General features: G+C 41.5%; 1 protein-coding gene across 1 annotated transcript in view; it reads left to right on the forward strand.

Annotated features, from left to right (window-relative positions):
* The window catches only part of SNTG1 (syntrophin gamma 1), a 709,360-nt gene that overhangs the window by 592,671 nt on the left and 99,620 nt on the right, over positions 1-17,069 (forward strand). Inside the window, exon 13 of the mRNA XM_089678410.1 lies at positions 10,264-10,394. Coding sequence (XP_089534536.1) covers positions 10,264-10,394 — 131 coding nt within the window. The remainder of the gene's footprint in view (positions 1-10,263; positions 10,395-17,069) is intronic.

The following is a 17,069-nucleotide window of genomic DNA, read 5'->3' on the forward strand; positions in this document are numbered from 1 at the left end:
AATTTCTCATCCTCAGCTCTTCACCTTTACATATAAAATGCAGCGCTGTAAAATTATCAAATCATGCAAATCAACACAATAATAGTCCTGAAAAGGTGCTCATTAATTCCCAGTTTAGGAGGAGCCTGTGGACGTCGTTGACACTACGCCGCCGCTGCCATGTGGAGGCCCGGCGGCCACCTTTAATTTTAAGAGGGTCAGTGGGTCACTTTCACTTGCTACCTGATTACATGTTTTTTACTTGGTTTTTTTAAATAAATTGAAGTAATATACTACACTATGAGTATCTCTCTGTGTTCTCTGTGAGGGGTCTCTCTCCCAATTTCACAGCCACAGAGTGATTTCAATCCCAGCCTTGGTTCCATTGAAGAGGAATATCCTATCCTAGGAGCTTCCTGGCCTGCAGGATTTCGCTTTTCCACAAGAGGGCGTTATCATCATCCATTTCAGCACATATCCATTTTCTGACCAGAGGGAGAGAGGGGAATCTCCAGGATTTCTTACACACATGCGTACTTCAAATGCACTTCTGGTTAGTTTGCATTCTTTCCATTGACACTGGGAATTAATGAGCACCTTTTCAGGACTATTATTGTGTTGATTTGCATGATTTGATAATTTTACAGCGCTGCATTTTATATGTATATGTTTTACTGAGGATTTTTATATGCGTTTATCCTGGATGTTCAGCTGCTGTTTCTTTGAGAGCGCTCACTGTGTGTCTTTTACCTATTCAGCTCTTCACCTGTTCTTCATTAGCCAGTCAAAATTTTGAACAGACAATACCATTTTCTTCTAAAATTTGAAGGCTCAATCCCTGGCATTCAGAAAGACTGGAACAGACAGAAATAACAAAAGTGTCTCAGAGGCAGTAAGAAAGTGGTGTAGAACACGGTAAATTTGTGTACCTGTGAAAAAGAATTCACAGAAAAGTGGTTACATCATGGACAGAGTTCGATACTCAGAATGATTCCCAAAAATGATGCTTTATTACACAATAGTTATAGACAATAGGGTAAATACCCTGGTTCACCATCACCTCAGTATGAGATAATACACAAGGACCTAAAATCACATAAAAACAACATCAAGACCGGTCTTAATATAGATGTGCTGCATAAGCAATGACAGAAACCTGTCTAGTGTATTTGCAGCACCAACACATTGGTTACACCACCAGCAGGGGGTGTCTCAAAAAATTGTACCATCAGGTATGCACTGTACAGCGCTATGCAATATTGGCTGATAACAGGCACCATATAATAAGAAAAATACCCATAACCCTGTCAAGGAAATGTGGGTGAAAAATTGTAAATATAAAGGGAGGGTACGGATGCTCCTATAATCAGGATGATAGAATAAATGCAGCCCCTATGTAAGGCACAAATGAGTGGTGAACATGTATAGATTCACAATGGACATGCCCATATGTAAAAATGCAGAATTATTCATAAAATAATCACTGTTGGAATCCTTAGTGAGGTGAAGATGATAAAGATGGCAGGGCCCTGCTTCACGGGGTTTCTTCACCGCAACGTGCGGACTATAAACCACCTTAATATAGATGATAGTATGAAGCCTGCTGAGTCCTCCGTCTTTTGTAATATATAATTGGTGCCTCACACCTAATTTGTAAATCATATTGTCCCCATCCTGCAATAGATTGATGACAAATGGACAGTCAATCAATATATTTCTGCTGATGTATGTGTAGAGTGGCGAATAAACACCTTTTCATTTAGCTGTATGACAGTTCACTCACCACCTGAGACATAGGTGATACTTTCTGGAAGTTTCCTCCTCCTAGATTACCAGGTATAACCCCGGGAACAGCCACTACCATCGAGCCTATGACTGGCGAACTCCGTTCTCCCCTTGGTGCTGGTGCAGCCTTGCACAGCTCGTGGCACACAAATATGGCTGCTTCCCTGTTGGTCAGCACGTATGGCACCAATGCGCATGACCGGAAGTCACATATCTGACTATGACGTCAACGCGTTTCGCCGATGGGCGTATCTCACTCGGCTTTGTCAGGACCAATGAGACATCTGCCTTTCAGCTTCCTATTTATTCTGGGCTCAATACCGCCCATATATGCAAATCGGTTGCTGCCGTGTTGAATGACTAAGTGCCATTCAAAACGTGACAGCGCTGAAATCTGAAAATTTGCATGGGCAAGAAGAGGTTGGAAGTATCCGGTATTGAAATGGTTAAATGATACTAACAAAATGACTAAGTAGTTAAATAAATAACGTCACTATCTAGCTGACACTGACACTCAGTAGACTAGACCAAGTCCCAATCTGATCAATCTTTATTTTTTTCACCAGACTTTACATATGTACACATCTTTGTGGATCCATTATGTCCTCAATCTCTCTGTGTGGCAAAAGAGAACTAGTCTCAATTAGCTCCAGTTTCACAAGAGACAAACTTTTGGTATTTCATTTTGGGAATTTGACGCAATCAATGCGACAAAATGAAAAGTGTCTCAAATATGAACAAGCTGAATTTAGCACTTGACTCGCAGATGGGAAGAAAAGAGTTGCAAAAGTTTTTGGAATTTGGCGCAATGCATTAACAATGTCTGGGAAAGTGTCACAGGAACTTTATTGAATTCCCCGAATGTATTGAATCACCTGTAATGCAGCTTAGTGCACATGATTTCATTGTAATTCTACTTTGAGCCATTAAAAAAAGACAAATCAATTTTTCTATCTCCTCAGTTTACTCATCGGTTCTTAGTAAACTAAAAATGTCTTCACATCTCAAATTTGTTGCTGCCATTATTGCTAATCTTAGGTACCTTTAATCTAGTTCTGCCTAAAAACATTTATTTACCACATGGCATCGATGTTATGGTAGATACATCTAATACACATTTACAATTTGCCCTAAAAGTGCAAATAAGACTGATTTACTGGATAGAATTAGCCAGCTCACGAACTTGGAATTAAATGATCTTCAACATGAGGTATATCCTTAAGGCTCAAGGTGAGCCTAAAGTGTATAAACTTTTTTTCTTTTAGTTTTGGAAAGAGTGGGGAAGGACCTGTCTGTTTGTAATGCAGTTCAGGGTTTTCAGTATGGAATTTCCCCCCCACTTACTGTCATATTGACAACAGTTTCCTCAGACAGGAGGTGAGGGAGAATCTTGAAAAGCAACACAGAATGAAATATTTATTTTTCAGAAAGTAGAGGAAGACTAGATCTCCTGTCAGATTTTTAGATTTGTCTGTATTGCAGATGTTTTCTCACTTTCTATATCATGGGGGGGAAAAGGTTTTGGTTGGACAAAGCAACTACTGGTGCCACCTTCAACTTTGTATAAGTCCTTTCTGAATTATGTAGGTGTTCTTTAGCATTAAAAGCCAGGACACATGACAGCGATTTGGCAGTAGTGAGGTTCAGAAGATGGGAGGTGGTAGGCCTGATCTAATGACCACAAGAGCCAATTAATCTTTGCAGCTGCCTGGTTTTCTGAGCTCATCATCTGAGGACATCAGAGGTGATGATGAAGAGTTTGGAATGGCCTTCTGTACAATGTAAAATATGTTAGTATTTTTATTTTGCCTACAAGTTTACTGCAGTGATGAAAATATGTCAGAAACTAGTCAAAGGTCTTTTGAGTTTATTGGCATCGTTGAATGAAAACTATGCTTTGCCTTGCATGTTATCTAATGAAGATGTTATGGGACTCATTTGTTTATTCTGTACACTCAAGAATGCTGCAGTATGGTGCATTGTCTTCGTAAATTATTTATACCCTCCTGGCACCACTTGTTGTGTCCTACATAATTAGATCAAGGCAAAGAGACCCAGAGCTTGAAATCCTAATACAGTGAACCAAGAATCATGGGAATTATAGTTTGCAAAAAGCTGTGTGTCTTAAGTTACACATAAAAAAAAGAGGATCCTCTTAAAGCTTTTTATTTAACCAATCATAGAGTTGAATAGTCCTTTCTAGGTGTTTTCCTAAAATTCATTACAAAGCTAAAAATTTGCAATATGCAGATGTTTATGAGTTTTAGTTCCTATATCCTACATTTTATCATTTAATTGAATTTTGTAGCTTTGGGCAAAGTGGAGAAGAGCTGAAATATCTTCCAGTTTTTTATTGCTCGTTTATAAATCCATTGGGAAGATTTCTGCTCACTTTCTGTGTGATCACCAGGAAAATACTGTAAGTACAGGAAATCCTTCCAACAGGGATACTGATTTGTTTTTATAGAAGCAAAGACAATGCTTCCATCAGGGATACTGATTTGGTTTTATAGAATCAAAAACAATGCTTCCATCAGGGATACTGATTTGTTTTTAGTAGCAATACAGGGTATCCTTCCAACAGGGATACTCATTTGTTCTTAGTAGCAGTACAGGATATCCTTCCAACAGTAATACTAATTTGTTCTTAGTAATAGTAGGCAGTGGTGTATTTTGGATTTGTGCTCCCCTAGGCAAGACTAAAGTTGGCCCCCCTGTCTATACGTGCCCCACCCCTTTCTGTTTAAAGCCCACCCTTCATCTGTATACTCTACCCCTTCCTCTTTAGATCCCACCTCTTCAGAGGAGGGGTTATTGTTTTGGATGGGGAGGGGGTTATTGTTTAGGGTGGAGAGGTGGGGAGGGGTTTATTGTTTAAGGTGGAGAGGTGGAGATGGGGTTATTGTTTAGGGTGGAAAGGTGGGGAGGGGGGAAGAGGAGGTATTTGGGATTTGAAAACCTCACACCGCCTTGCACTACAACACACAGCAGACCCACCCTCCCCCTCCAAGACGTTTTGCAACAGCTGAGACACCCAGGGAAAGTTGGAGAGAGGGGAAGCCTGGCTTGGCACTGAGCGGGATGCACTACTCACCAGAGCAGAATCACATGCAGCCACCCCAGGGAGGGAAAGAGCATGTCACTGGGAAGAGGCTAGCTTAAATTTAGCTAAAGGGGTACAGCCAGTGCAGGAGGAGCAGGAGGGGACAGGACCGGTGTGGGAAGGGGGCAAGGCCAGCAGACAGGAATCTGTATGAGGGGACACTTAACCCCTGCTGCAGCTGTAGTGCCTGACAGTATCATCCATGTGTGCAGTGTATGTCGGAGGCCGGTATTCAGTGAACACCCTGCACCCATGGATGATATGCCACTGGCCTGGGGGTGACACTGCCCCCCTGAAAAATGTCTCCCAAGGAAAACTCTTTGTTTGGCTTACAGTAGATATGCCCCTGGCAGTACAGGATAGCCTTCCAGAAGGAATACTGTGCAATTTGTCTTCCTAAAATGTTGTGCAATGTTTATTGCTGTCTGTTTCCGCACTGGGTAAGCTCCTGCATTTCCTGGTTGGGGATCAGGGCGCAAAGTGATGAGAAATGCCCTTAACCAGAATAGAGACAGCAATAAAAACCTTTCAGTTTAAATTTAAAACAATATTTAGCTCTAGTTGCACTTTAAAAAGGACTTATTAACATCTGTTGAAAGAAGAAATGTAGTGAAGAGAATTTTGGATACATTTGATTAAGATTTGTATAAAATTGTTTATGCTATATTATATTTAGTCTTTAGACAATAGACTGTTTTAAGTCAAAAGCTGGAAGGATGCTTGGTAAACTTGATTTTATACCTGAACTCATATTCTTTTGATTCTTCCAATGAACAATTAGGAATAAGTAGGATGAGTATATAGCATACTCCTAGATAGCAAGGGGGAGCTAGTGTTCAATTGTTAGTCAGAGTAGCAGCCTATGTTGATAGTCAGAGGGAGGTTAAATTTCGGTCACAGCTGAAAGGCTCTGGAGGTCAGTTCCTTGATACCTCCCCATGCTCTAGAGAGCCTGGAGAAGATTCTATAAGCAGTGGGTGGGGGAGGGGAGGGGCTGGCTTACACACTTGGAGGACCTTGGCCAATCTTCAAGCAGGAGGCTTGGCATGAGCCTAGGGCAGCCTTCAAATGTGAAAGAGCCTGCTCAGCAGCAGGAGAGTTCGGGTGGAATGGGTTATTGTTTAGGGTGGAGAGCTACGGATGAGGAAGGGGGGTATTTGGGGTTTGAGAACTTCACTGCTGCCAGTCACTGCCCTGCACTGCAATACACAGAATACCCACCCTCCCTTCTCCAAAAAGTTCTGCAGCAGCTGAGATACCCAGGGAAAGTTGGGGGGGAGCCTCTCTCAGGGCGGGACACCTTGGCACTGAGCGGGACACACTAGAGGCTGGAAAGCAGGCACCTGGGAGGGGGCCCAGATAGAAAGGGGCTCACCTACAGGCAGTGGAGCTGGAAAGGAGTAAAGCTCAGGACATCACCAGCCCCCAGAGTGAGGACCATCTGTGCAGCAGGGAAAGAACGGTCCAGAAGAAAGCCTGAGAGTAGCCACTGACCCATCAGCTCACAGACAGAGGACTAAGTGAGTAGACCTACACCCACTGGGCCAGAAAGGGGCAGGAGCATTCTAGTGAGAAACTAGATTAGTTTTCTACCCAGAACTGTCTTATATCTTAAGTGACAGACACTGGATCTCCTGCCTAGGGATTCACGCAGAACAGTTGGATAAGGAGAGGATTCATCTGGGCTCTAGGGTGGTACACCTGGAGATGCTGGCTAGCTCTCCAGAAGAAAATTTTTGCTTTCTAAAGAGACTTGTACATAGTTCCAGGAAGATTTCCCTGAGCTGCCTTTCCCTTTGGGCATCCTATACATCCCTTACCCCATCCAAGTTCAATTCCCTAATAAAATCCAAAAAAACAAGTTCAAAGACTGGTCACTGTCTCCTGGATGCAAGTCTGTGTGAAAAATGTGTTGCCTGGCTGTGCAGGACTATAGGGGGACCCGAAACTCAGCAATCCCTACAGGGGTAGTGCTTCAAGTATAAAAATGGAGTTGCAGTGATGAGCAAAGTAATATGTTTGAAACAGGCGTTAGATTTAGCTTCAAGGGCCCTCTCACATCGGAATGTGGTACAAGAAAGGTACGTTTTCATGTGTATTTCTCACACCACATGGGGATGCCCTGCCCTTGTTAGACGTGTGCAGGTTCCATTCTGTGGTAATTGCACCCCAAATGCATCTAGCAAACCCAGTTTGTAGTCACCAAACCACATGGCACCACAATACAATGCAGTTTGATGCAGAGCAATTTGTAAAAATAGTGCCTGCATTTTGCACATTCATTTCAATGAACTGTGAAAAATAGAAACCCTGTGAATGTGCAAAAAATGCACATTCAAACACACGTATTCCAGCGTAAAATGGTCCTAAATTGAGAGTATTCCAAGGATTAAGCCCACTCAGCAAAACATTCCTTGTCCTACTGTCTCCTGATTTAGGAGAAATCTATATGCTCAGACACCTCAACACATAAATCTCTGCCATTATAATCGTGCTGTGCGGCAGGGGTTAATAGAGCTAGGGGAGCTATGGCAGTCACACATCAAGAATGCCCAACTATGCCCACCCTTTCTTTTTTTTCAAAGGTAAATTTTTATTGATTTTATTTTTTATACACATACACGAATACAAAGGTATACGGTGTACCAAACTAAAACAAAAAAAGGAAAAAAAGATAAATTAGCAAGAGTCCACTCAGTAGCTTATTGTGATGCAGAGCAAGAATACATGTTTTCAGATTTCCAGCAGTACACAATATGTAATTTAGTACATCAGATTACACTGAGAAAGTCAGGCTAACCCCAGTAGCTCATAGCTGCATAGCATGACATACAGAGGTACTGTCTACAATTTTAGGTATGGTGGCTTGTGTATTTACCCAAGGGGACCAATGTCAACATCGGGATAACCTAATTTAAGTCATTGGGTTAATTTGGGGGCATTTTGTGATTTCCACTGAATATGACCACCCTTTCTGTCCACCTCCGCCATTCAAAGAATCTGTACTACAGTTTCAATGAATAAAATGTGGTCAATGAATGGAGGAGGCTGACCTTTCAATCAGCTGCACATCCTCCATACATAGATAGTTGAAAGTTGATAGTTTCTATGACTGGAGGAGGGGTCATGGAAAGGGAAGGCATAGTCGGGCAGCTCTCTTGACTAAATTAACTTCTGCCACACTTGAAGATTACAGAAACAATGATAGTGGGTGTCACGGAGCTGGCCCTTCCCCCCATCCTCTAGGCTTGCTGCCTGCCACCCCCCACCCCTCAGCAGCCCCTCACTCTTCTGTCCCATCCATGGTGGGACTTCTAGTCCTCCGTGTCCCTGACACAGGCAGCCCCCAGCAGCCCCTCACCCGCCTGTCACAGGCAGTCTGGCCCCCTGCTGAGGGATCATCCTGCTTTCCTGGCTGGATGCCAGAAAATCGGCTCCCTACTGTGGGAATCCACAAACAGGCCCCCTCCTGTCACTTCCCTCCCTGCCCCCTCTTGCACGTCTTCCCGGGCTCCGTACTCGACAGGGACAAAGGCCGTGTTCCCTGGGCGGGTCCAGAGACGTGGGGGACGGGCACCGTTGCCATGGTAACCGGAAGCGAAGTCTTGGGTTACCATGGCAACAGCAACGCGCCTGGCTCTGTACTTAAGAGAGAGCAGGGCACCCCCCGTTGTGTTCTTTTGGCTGCGTGTGTGAGAGGTCTGTGCTGCGTGCCAGCCTCTTCTCGGCTTCCATTCCCCAGCTCCCTTCTCCTCTCCTCTGCTGCTGGATCCCTCCCCTGTGTGGGGTTAACTGCCTGGAGCTGTCTGTGTGGATTGACCCTGTTTTGCCAGTGTGCACTGTAACCCTCTGTGTCCGGCTCCCCGCATCTAGTAAGTGGACTTAACCCCTTGCTCTCCATGAATCTGCCTGGACTTAACCCTTCGCTGCCTGGAGCTGCCTGTGTGGATTGACCCTGTGATGCCGGTGTGGACTGTAACCCTCCGTGCCTGGCTCCCCACATCTAGTAAGTGGTCTAACCCCATGCTGCCCAAAAGGCTGAGCCCAATTCCCCCCAGGAACCCAAAGTCTCCCGAAACCGCTACTTTACTGTCCTACTGAACCCTGTGGACTACCAGCCCCCTGTTGTTCCATATTGCCTTCCAGAGAACTTTACTGTGTTGCTGTGTCTGGTGTGGATTTGTGGACTAACGGAACTATTGTCTGTGCCCCAAAAACCTCCCCAATAAACGCCCGCACGTCGGGTTCCTTGCAATCTGTCTCCACGTGCTCTCTGGTTCTCGTGACAGTGGGGAATTGGAGGAAGAACATTTTTATTAAATCAGGATCCAGAAGCACAAATGACACACCACTCTGATAATAAATAACATCCCTTGTGCTGATTTTTTTAAAACTAAACTTAGGCTTTAAATGGTTCCTTTGGTTACCAGACTGGACTGCTTGTCTGCTCACACACAGATTGCTATAATTAGTGGTGTTTTATTGACATATATACCTGCTCTCCGTTTTTCCAGTATTTTATATTTGGCCTGATGTTTGTTACAGTTCATGTAAAACAAAATGCATGAGCAGCATGTCAATTACCTACAAACAAGCATGTTTGGTAAGGAAACATGAAGAGAAATAACAGAGTAAGATGGGTCATTGCACATTGCACATCATTGCCGTTCTTGCCACTGAAATATTGTGTGAACCTTAAAGTGAACCTTTCACTAATTTTCTACATGGATAAATTCCTGACATGTCACAGTATCCAGAAACAGTATAATTTTCCAGAAACGCTTCAACATCATTAAAAAAAATCCTTGAGCTCCAGGCAAGTTACTTTTCCTAGATAAAATGATATCATCTGCCTGCTGCAAGTAGAAGAACATGTTTACTTTGCTATAGTACAATGTTGTAACTTTATAGCAAGTCACAAGGCAAGAGGCTGCAGCAAAGGGCTGATTTGTGTCAGATATTTGTGAATACACATACACTATGATTTACAAACATGGCTGAACAAAAATGGCACTGTCCTTCTGGAAAAAAAAAACAGGTGAAAGAATTGTTAGGGTGATAACTGTGATGTCTTTGAGAGGTAATAAATACCTGTAAAGGTTTTACTTATACATTACTTTGCATTTATACACTTAACATAAAACCCATATCTGATGCTAGGCTTACTTTAAAATATAATAATGATGACAGTCAGTGTGTATTTAGTTTATATTTGTGTTATGAAAACTGTATAGCAATGGCCATTGCTTTAATGATACTATTAAGGTTTTATAAAATTATCCTAAAACTCATACTGACTACCTATTTTCACTGCAAATGCACAAAAGACTGATCGTGCAAAGATTTGCTGTCTAAGTTTTACAATAAAATATTTGCATTCTGCCTTTCCCTCACAGGACACATTGTCGTGCTCTTCATGGCCAACATCACCTGCCCTAAGATGGGAAAAACGGTGGTGTGATCTGCGCTTAATCCCACTTCTCCATTCAAGATTATCACAATATATAACAGGAACAGATTCATGCAGGTAAAAAAAAGGAAATATTATTGTATTTAAATGAATGACCACAATGTTCTGTTTAATGATGTTTTAATATTATTTTGAAAATGTACTTAAGTTTTATAACAATCCCACCTGCATGTACTTTAAATTCTATACAGTATATGTTGCCATCAATGTGTAAAATTAGGCTATCCATAGAATGGTGAAAATTAGATGTCAAAGTAAGAACCACTTAATATTTCACACATTTCTTAGGCATTATACCAGGCATTCTGCCTAAATAGTACTTGTCATTCTGTATTATATACAATACCTAGGAAAAGTATATAGCATATTAAAATAGCACAGGCATTTGCTTTGCTTTGCCTAAAAACATTCTATATTCTATAGAATGCTTAATTTCACATATTGATATATAGTATGTGTGACATGTGAGTATAATTCAGAGCAGTAGTAGTATTCTGAGCACAGGCCAGCATGATGGCAAATGGTCTAAGGGAGCGAGTCCATGACAACCCGAGCTCAAAGAAAGCATGCTGGATGATGCTGGCTGCCATTCATTTTAGCAGACTGTTGTCAGTGGCAGAAAGAAATTACTGCAGGGGATAGCTTCAGATTGAAGATGATTATTGCATCAAAAGCAGTTTTTTTCTTTTACAATGTATGTCTTAATTGTTTTTCTAATTCAGTTTTAATTATATGTACAATGCAATGACTCTCATAGATACAGTGCTCTCATTTACACCATGTAAACTGTATTCATGAAGAACAGAACAATAAAAAAAAGTTAAAAGTAAAGTATGGAGTTTAAAAATAAAAAAAATATTTATACTCACCTGGGTGGATCCAATACTGCCTCTGTCCCCCGCTGGCTCTGCAGTGAGAACTGAGCGATCAAACATTGCTGATCACTCAGTTCTCCCCTCCACTGTGAGCAGAAAGCCAGAGCTTACTAGAGCACTGGGCTGCAGAGGGGGCGGGAGGGGCTAGCTCAGGCTGTCCGCAGATTGCTGATAGGCTGAGCCATGTGCCAGTCCAGGATTCTGAGTTGTTCGGACTCTTTTCAGAGCCTGGCCCAGCTCAGTGATGTCAGCTATGGAATTTAGCCTGCTGTCAACTGAAAACAGCTCACAGATGTGCAGAATGAGCTGCACTTCTATGATCCACAGAAGAAGTATAGCCAAAAAAGCATTGGCTATACGTCTCCTTTAACCCCTTCACGCCGGCGCCTCCCGGCCCTTTAAGAGTTTCGGGAGGCGGGACGGGGTTTAGGGATCATGTGACCATCACTGCGGTCACATGATTGGGAAATGTCCCGATCGAAAGAGGAGACCGGGACCTTTCCGTGAGTACCGGACATGTGTGCTGGGAGCGCGCAGGGCGCCTGCTCTCAGCACATATGTTTTTTTTATTAGAACACAAATGTGCAGCCGCTCGGTGTCTAGGCCCAGATGCCGGAAGGCCACACATTTGTGTGCTGCCAGCGTGAAGAGGTTAAAATGTCATTAAACCCACATCATTAAAAACTATCAGTAAATGCTGTATTACATGCTGTTCATACTCATTCAGTCATTATGGGATTTATTTTCTGAATTCTGCAAAAAACCTGTTTGATCCTGCTTTTCTCTGTCTCCCCCTTCTGTCCATGTCCCCACTGCAGCTGGGGATTTTGCAGAGCAACTGTAGGCAGCTACTGCAGATGCTCAGTTTTCAGTGTATTTATACACTGAGCATTTCCTCACTTTCATATCTGAGCAGCCCATGTGACTCTAGAGTCCCACATGTGGGTGTATACACTCTGGAAAATGACAGCCCACTCCCTCCCTCCTCTTCCATGTTTACTAACCAGCTAAACACAATGAGGGTGGGATATTACATATTGATTGATGGAGGCCTCACCTCCCTGTTATTCTAAGACACAGGCTGGAGGGGCATGACACAGCCTGTGAATAGCGGAAATCTGCCCACACCATGTTATTGCCAAAAAATAATAAGGAATTGATTTAAAATATATATTTGTATGACAGTTTATTGATATTAACTATTAATTTTTACTCTGTATCCCAAAGACTGTTTTTTATTGTGAACATGTGACCATTAGCAGAGGACTAGAAGCTCCTCCTGCCATTTTTCCCTGCAGATAGGCTGGGGAACAACTGGGTCATGTGGCAGCTATATATCAATTAGGAAAAAACTTGTCATCATCCACATACAGAAAGAGAAGGGATAATGTAATCTAAACAGGGTCTGTTTCGTATCACTTTAAATTAACTGTATATGGAATATGGTTTCCAAGATGACTCTGTTCAAAATATACAGAATATATAATATATACAGTGTGTATATATATATTATTGATGTATGCTTTGACCCTATTGAAGTAATGTAGAGCTATCTATTGACCGACATCACACTATTAAAGAGACCTAGATAGTGTTTATCTGGGCTAGAACTACCTAATTGGAACAGTAAAAATCCTCCTATGTATTTCTATTCGCCCACCACTCTTTCCACCACCTTAAAATTTCCCCAGAGGATTTCACTGCTAAAATGCATGCAATAAAAAAAACCCCAGAACCCCAAATCCACAGTTGATCCAGAGGAAGGCAAAAACACAGTATAAGGCACAGTTCTTAGCCCAGGGTAAATAAAAATCCTTTTTGATCCTCAAAGGCAATCAGATTTTCACTGGATCAACATTCTACAGTATTTGTCATACATATCAATAGCTAAATTTATTTTGAGTATTACGAAACACAGCCTGACCATTTTTGAAGCCATCTGCCCTTATCTGGAAGATTTTTGCAACTCTTACTGTGCGTATTGTGATGAACTTAAAGTGAACCACTTCACAAAGGTGGGAAATTACATCTGATTTAGGCCTCATGTACATGGAGCTTAAAAGATAAGTTCACCTATCGTAACATGTTCCACCTATCTTTGGGGTGTAACATGTAAAATGTTATGAATGGACCGGTTCCTGCATCCAGCTCCTGTTGTGACAGCTAGTGGGGGATCTTCTTCTCCCGCTAGATGTCACAGTTTTAAAAAAAATGTGGCCATGCAGGGCTTTGTCCAGCCACGTCGCTCATTCACAGTGTTCTGTGAATGAGAAAACTAGATGTCCCAGCAGCCTTTGTGGCTGTCAGCTTGTATTCTCAATTAACTACCATAGCCCTGTGAGCACTGTGGTAGTTCATTGAGTGTTCCTGTCAGTAAGTTTTGGCTTCCCAAGTACGAGGAAGCAGATACACTGAAAGGTCTTCAGGAGATCTGCATGGCACCAGCGATCTGCAATGCTTTAAATGTGCATTTATTACAGTAATTTGTGTTGAAAGGGGAACTTACCCTTTTAAAATACCACTTATATGGGAATTTCTTTTTATTATTATTATTATTAATGTCTGTAAAAGCACCTCTGTTAGTCGATTGCTATGCACACATAGGTGTTTATAAGTGTATTTGGAGAGAAGTGTTTACACACATTAAAAATCACACCAAAGGTGTGCTCTGAGAGGAGCTTTTGGACAGAAAAAATGCACATAAACCAATGTAAACATGCACATACTGTATGTACAAAAATGTATTCCAATGGGCAGAATAAATTAATGTTGTGGCTAGTAGAATGCATTCACATTACATAAACGTACATAAATGCACATAAACACACATACATGCTGTAACATTGTTTTTTTTTCTGCCAAATTCTGGGAAAAACTGTGGCTTATTTTATTGAGCCTGTGTGTATGAGGCCAAAAGGAGTTTAAAACACTGATATTGATGCAGTGTACCAAATGTGAAACAAAGGGCAAATGTAAGCAGGGAAATATCACTGCAATGAATAGCACTGTTTTTTATGTTTTATCCATGTGGTCTGCAAAAAAATAATTTGTCAGAGGCATAGGTCGGAAATAAGAATAGGGATGATGCCTGAGAAATGAAACATGTTGTAGCTAACTTGGAAGCTGACTTGGAGCTGACTTGGAAACCTATATTTTTTATCATCAGATCATCTAAACTTTTCTTTGTGCATAAGCTCCTTTTGTAGCAGCCCCAACTGAGTGGATGCTACATGTATGCCTTCCCAGTTTTAATATTTGTGATTATGGGGACAGCAGGAGGTAAAGGAGTGAAATGTTAGACTGGTATTCTGATAGATTTTCTGGTTATTACCTTGACCTGTGTTCTGGATAGCCTGTTCACCTCTGTGTCTCCTGACCTATGTTTGCTTTTTTTAAAAATGGAAATTTAATTCATTGCAGGTGCTTATATAGCACCATCAATTTCCGCAGTGCTTTACATATACAGTATATTGTATATTTACATCAGTCCCTGCCTTCAAGGAGCTTACATCTAAGGTCCCTTACTCACATTCATATATACACATACTAGGGCCCATTTAGACAGCATCTGGTTAACCTGCCAGCACGAATTTTGGAGTGTGAGAGGAAACCCACACGGGCACAGAGAAATCATGCAAACTACGTGCAGATAGTGCTGCGGTTGAGATTCAAACCAAAGACCCTAGTGCTGCTAGGCAGAAGTGCTAACCACTTAGCCACTGTGCTGCCCTATTTTAGCTTGTTTTTAAACACTTGCTTTTTGACATGGCACATCAGTGTCAGTAGCTGCCAGAGGACGAAGGACCATTACCTAGGACTGTAATTTAACGAAACCTAAACCTCCTTACATGGTTCTGTAGAGCCCACACGATATGCTTTGTAGCACAGAGGGGTCACACATGCAGTAACATTTCATTCTGGCCATGAAGTGCCCTGTTTGCTACTATGCAACACCTCTGACAATGATCCAAATATCAGGAAGCTAAAAAGACCAAGTATGCCAAGTCCTGTACTAGCTTGGAACCTCTACAAAACAACTACTGTGTGTATTAGTGACTATTTCTCCTTTGACTACTATTTACATTATAATCATGGAGCCAAGGCATTTCAGAACTTTTTTTAATGTCAAATCAAATTTGTTTCCTAGTAGTACGTCTTTTTTAAGGGCCTTAAGTAAAATATATATATAATATATATATTGTTGTGTCCCAATTCCTACAAATATGCCAAGGCTCTACATGGTTGGTCCAGTATGGATTATGTTTCTGCTGTTTACATTCAGAACTAAAAACCATGAAGCTTTAGTGGCTTTTTATTTAATTGTATTTTTATTGAGTTTTTCAAAATTAACAAGAAAAAGAGATTCATAAATACATCAGCATCAAAGATAGATATCTTAAATAATCAGAATGTCACAATATATATAACGCAATTGCAGATCACAAAGAAACCAGAGAATATGGTTATAAGAAACCACAACAAGTGGAAGTCCAATGCATGAGTTGAGGTGGGAACAGCCCTAACTCAAAATCCCGCAAATAGTGAGAATCTATAAGAAGGTTGTAGGAAACATAAGGTATATACCATAGATAAGTAAAAATAACAGTTAACATAGCTAAAGGCCAATAATAAAAAAAAAGTCATCAAGGGAATGATAGGAGGGAAGAGAGACCAAACTCAGATTGGTGCCATGCAGCCCAAACTTTGTTGAATTGTGTTAAAGTGCTGCTGTGAGATATTCCATTCTCCTGATATCTGCAATGATTTTCAGTAGCTGGGATTGAGAGGGTGGATCTGTAGATAGCTAGAACAACAAAATGGCTCATTTAGCAGCAGATAAAATGCTAGAAATATGCCAAATTAGTTTTTTAGAGTGCTGAACAATACCAGGGAAAGGTAAACCTTGTAAATAGTGGACAGGGTCCAGTGGGGAAGACAAATCAAGGACTTGTTAAAAAATGGAGATTATATAAGCCCAGAAAAATTGGATGAGGATATGGTTCTGTGAGACTATGTTGTAGCTGTATCTCCAGCAAGACTCCAATATCATTTGATTATGGCAATAAAGTATCTCTGGTGTTCTGTACCAAAATATCCAGTACTTACTCTCTGCACCATAAATGTAAGGATTTGGAGGTGGATTCCCATATTTTTTCCAGTGATTAAAAAAAAAAAGGGAGGTTGACGAATATGCACCTACTTACGCATGTATGGTGATCTACAGAAAGCAAAGATTCTTTATGAAGAATAGAGGTTTCTAAATGTATTTTATATGGAAAAGTAGTGTTTAACTTGGAAATAAGAGAAAAAAGGTGTTTCACAATGCATTTCTTAAGCTGGGTACACGTTAGAAGTTTTTTGTTCAAGCCAGCAGATTAGATTGCCATGCTAACAAAAGCAATGTTAGTGTGGCAATCTCTCTCTCGCTGTGCTATTGTACTCTGACAGGGGGACTGCCCCCTGCCAGAGCACACTGATCAGTGCTCACAGCCATTGACTGCAAGCATTGATTGGATGCTGGTTTTCCAGTATGCCCATTTGTCAGAAGCCAGTTGTGAGCCCAGATTCTGTTGAACAGAGAACTGTACACACATGACAAAAGCCGTCTGGTTCATGCTAAACCGATTTTGGCCAATTTTTGCCCCGTGTGTACAAGATTTTTGTCTGAAGTTCCTCAAAGGAGCGTAGCTTACAATATACTGGTGACACAGATGGAAAATATATGCATGGGGCCTAAGGCATCATTTGCCCTTACAAAAAGAATAGAGACTTGATTCTTCAGTGTGAGTTCCTGCCATAGCAACCTCAGAGACACTGCTCTGAGGAAGGGGGCCTTTTTCCCAAAACACATAAGCTG

This window comes from Staurois parvus, unplaced genomic scaffold, assembly GCF_062004578.1.
Source record: "Staurois parvus isolate SC_StPar_1 unplaced genomic scaffold, SC_StPar_1.0 ptg000205l, whole genome shotgun sequence".
Taxonomy (NCBI): Eukaryota; Metazoa; Chordata; class Amphibia; order Anura; family Ranidae; genus Staurois; species Staurois parvus.